The 3,157-nt window shown below is 52.4% G+C and overlaps 1 protein-coding gene across 1 annotated transcript in view; it reads left to right on the top strand.

Annotated features, from left to right (window-relative positions):
• Pmar_PMAR029214 (hypothetical protein) overlaps positions 1–2,938 on the top strand; it is a gene marked incomplete at both ends in the record, with an annotated part of 3,506 nt that extends 568 nt beyond the window's left edge. Inside the window, 2 exons of the mRNA XM_002782310.1 lie at positions 25–1,185; positions 1,239–2,938. Coding sequence (XP_002782356.1) covers positions 25–1,185; positions 1,239–2,938 — 2,861 coding nt within the window. The remainder of the gene's footprint in view (positions 1–24; positions 1,186–1,238) is intronic.
• Positions 2,939–3,157: the final 219 nt, after the last annotated feature.

The raw sequence follows: 3,157 nt of genomic DNA, 5'->3' as shown, positions 1-3,157 counted from the left end.
AAGCAGTGTAGCCGGTATTCTCAGTCTTTCCTCCTATGATCCGCTTTGCTCTCTTTTCCATCGTCCTTTGGCAGGCAGCTGCCGATGACCACAAGCCGTCTGAAGAGAGCATCTTGCCGACGAAGCCTCCACAGCCACCGACTGACAACGGCGATCATGAGGATTTCTTTCAAATGCTTCATTACCTATTCCACCACGGTATGGGTGGTGTCCATAGCGAGGCCGCGGACTTCATGCCGAGTGCCGTTGGCGATATTACTGATATTATGCCGGGTGACTTCTTTGATACCCGGAAGACTACCAAGTTTGGGGTTTACTCGGGTGACTTCAAATTGGACGAATATGACAGCGTCGCCACCGACGTGACGGTTTACGCCAAGACGAAAGAGTACAACGTCAACGATGAGGACTTCCGTTATCTCACCGTTGGTGTCCACGGAGGCACCTTTGGGCATTGGTTTGGTTACTACCCGACCGTGAAGATGTACAATGGTGTCGGCAATGCGTACATCAGCGCCTATTACTTCCGTCCTCTTCCTGTCGAACCTGACATGATGACTGGAAATCATTCAGTAGGTGAGGAAGCAACCACCACACCCAAGCCGGTGGATGGTGAGCACGGCCGGGACGAGGATTATCATCACGTCACTTTGACGGCCAAGGCCCGGGCTAACATCTACCTCCCATGGGGTCAGACGGCTGTTCCTTGCTTTGGTCCCGCTGGTGGCGATGGCGCCTGGTATCTGATGCATCAGTTTGGTGATGAGAGGCTTCATTGTGTCGTCTTTGATGGTAAGTATAAGACATGGTATTCTGCTGATCAACCTAAGAAGAGGGATCCTGTGTGGGTAACGTCCGGCGATGTTCTCCTCGCCATGAGGAAGCGTTCTGGTTACATGCGGGGATACCGCGTTAAGGTCCTCGCTCACGGCCTCCCATTCATCCTCCAGTGGAGGGGAGTCCAACGCGGTATGCAGTCCACTACGGCGAAGATTGAGAGGGGATGTGGCGGCTTTTGCGTTTTTGGCGACTACGGCCCGATGTATACCGTTGACGACACCTACCGGGTTGAGGACTCGACTATTGAGCTCAGCTTCGACCATTCCGTCCTCACGGCTACAACACCATACCCTCCCCATGATACTACGGAAACACCAGAGATGCCGGGGACGGGGGCGCTGCAGAGTCTACTACTACCGAGGCCCCTGTAGAAGAATCTACTACTGAAGCCCCTGTAGAATTGTCCACTACTGAGGCCCCTGTAGATGCGGCTACTACTGAAGCCCCTGTAGACGAGTCCACTACTGAAGCACCTGTAGGCGAGTCCACTACTGAATCTCCTGTAGATGAGTCTACTACTGGCGCCCCTATAGACGAGTCCACTACTGAAGCTCCTGTAGGTGAGGCTACTACCGAAGCCCCTGTAGATGAGTCTTCTACTGAAGCCCCTGTTGGTGAGTCCACTACTGAGGCTCCTGTAGACGAGTCCACTACTGAAGCCCCTGTAGGCGAGTCTACTACTGAGACCCCTGTAGGCGAGTCTACTACTGAAGAGTTTACTACTGAGGCCGCTGTAGATGACTCTACTACTGAGGCCACTATGGAAGAGTCTACTACTGAGGCTCCTGTAGCCGAGTCCACTACTGAAGCTCCTGTTGGTGAGTCTACTACCGAGGCCCCTGTAGACGGTTCTACTACTGAAGCCCCAGTGGATGAGTCTACTACTGAAGTTCCTGTAGACGAGTCTGCTACTGAGGCCCCTGTAGACGAGTCTACTACTGAGGCCCCTGTAGACGAGTCTGCTACTGAGGCCCCTGTAGACGAGTCTACTACTGAGGCCCCTGTAGATGAGGGTACCACTAAATCCCCTGTAGACGAGTCCACTACTGAGGCCACTATGGAAGAGTCCACTACTGAGGCCCCTGTAGATGCGGCTACCACTGAAACCCCTGTTGGTGAGTCCACTACTGAAGCACCTATAGGTGAGGCTACTACTGAAGCCCCTGTAGACGAGTCCACTAGTGGAGCCCCTGTAGGTGAGGCTACTACTGAGGCTCCTGTAGACGAGTCCACTACTGAAGCCCCTGTAGATGAGTCTACTACTGAAGCCCCTGTAGACGAGTCCAATACTAAAGCCTCTGTTGGTGAGTCCACTACTGAGGCCCCTGTAGACGGGTCTACTACTGAATCTCCTGTAGACGAGTCTACTACTGAAGCACCTATGGGTGAGGCTACTACTGAAGCCCCTGCAGATGAGTTTACTATTGGAGCCCCTATAGACGAGTCCACTAGTGAAGCCCCTGTAGATGAGTCCACTACTGAGGCCCCTGTAGATGAGTCCACTACTGAAGCCTCTGTTGGTGAGTCCACTACTGAGGCCCCTGTAGACGGGTCTACTACTGAATCTCCTGTAGACGAGTCTACTACTGAAGCACCTATGGTTGAGGCTACTACTGAAGCCCCTGCAGATGAGTTTACTACTGGAGCCCCTATAGACGAGTCCACTAGTGAAGCCCCTGTAGATGAGTCCACTACTGAGGCCCCTGTAGATGAGTCCACTAGTGAAGCCTCTGTAGATGAATCCACTACTGAGGCCCCTGTAGACGGGTCTACTACTGAAGCCTCTGTTGGTGAGTCCACTACTGAGGCCCCTGTAGACGGGTCTACTACTGAATCTCCTGTAGACGAGTCTACTACTGAAGCCTCTGTTGGTGAGTCCACTACTGAGGCCCCTGTAAACGAGTCCACAACTGAAGCTCCTGTGGATGAGTCTACAACTCCTACAGCCACCCTGACTGAGTCTATGACTACTGGAGCCTCTTCAATGGTGTCCACCACTGAATCCTCTATGATGGAGGCTACTAGCACTGGAGCTCCGGTAGTTACCAGTGCGCCTCCGATTGGCGACTTCACTGATGTTCCTCCCATCCTCCCATAAGGCAGCACTGCATAAGACAGAGCTTTATGTTTGAGGATTGATTATTTTTGTATAAAGCTCTCATGACTACTCCACTGGTGAGATGTTGTTCAGAAACCTCCATGAATGGAATGAAGCATCATCTATAAGCATCGCCGTGTTGTGTAGACGTTAATGTTTTGGTGAGTCGAGGCGGTGCATTTACTTGCACTGCAGACGCGATGTGAATTATCATATCCG

The sequence above is a fragment of the Perkinsus marinus genome (genome assembly GCF_000006405.1).
Source record: "Perkinsus marinus ATCC 50983 genomic scaffold scf_1104296939758, whole genome shotgun sequence".
NCBI lineage: Eukaryota > Perkinsozoa > Perkinsida > Perkinsidae > Perkinsus > Perkinsus marinus.
This window is presented reverse-complemented; position numbering and strand designations above follow the sequence as displayed.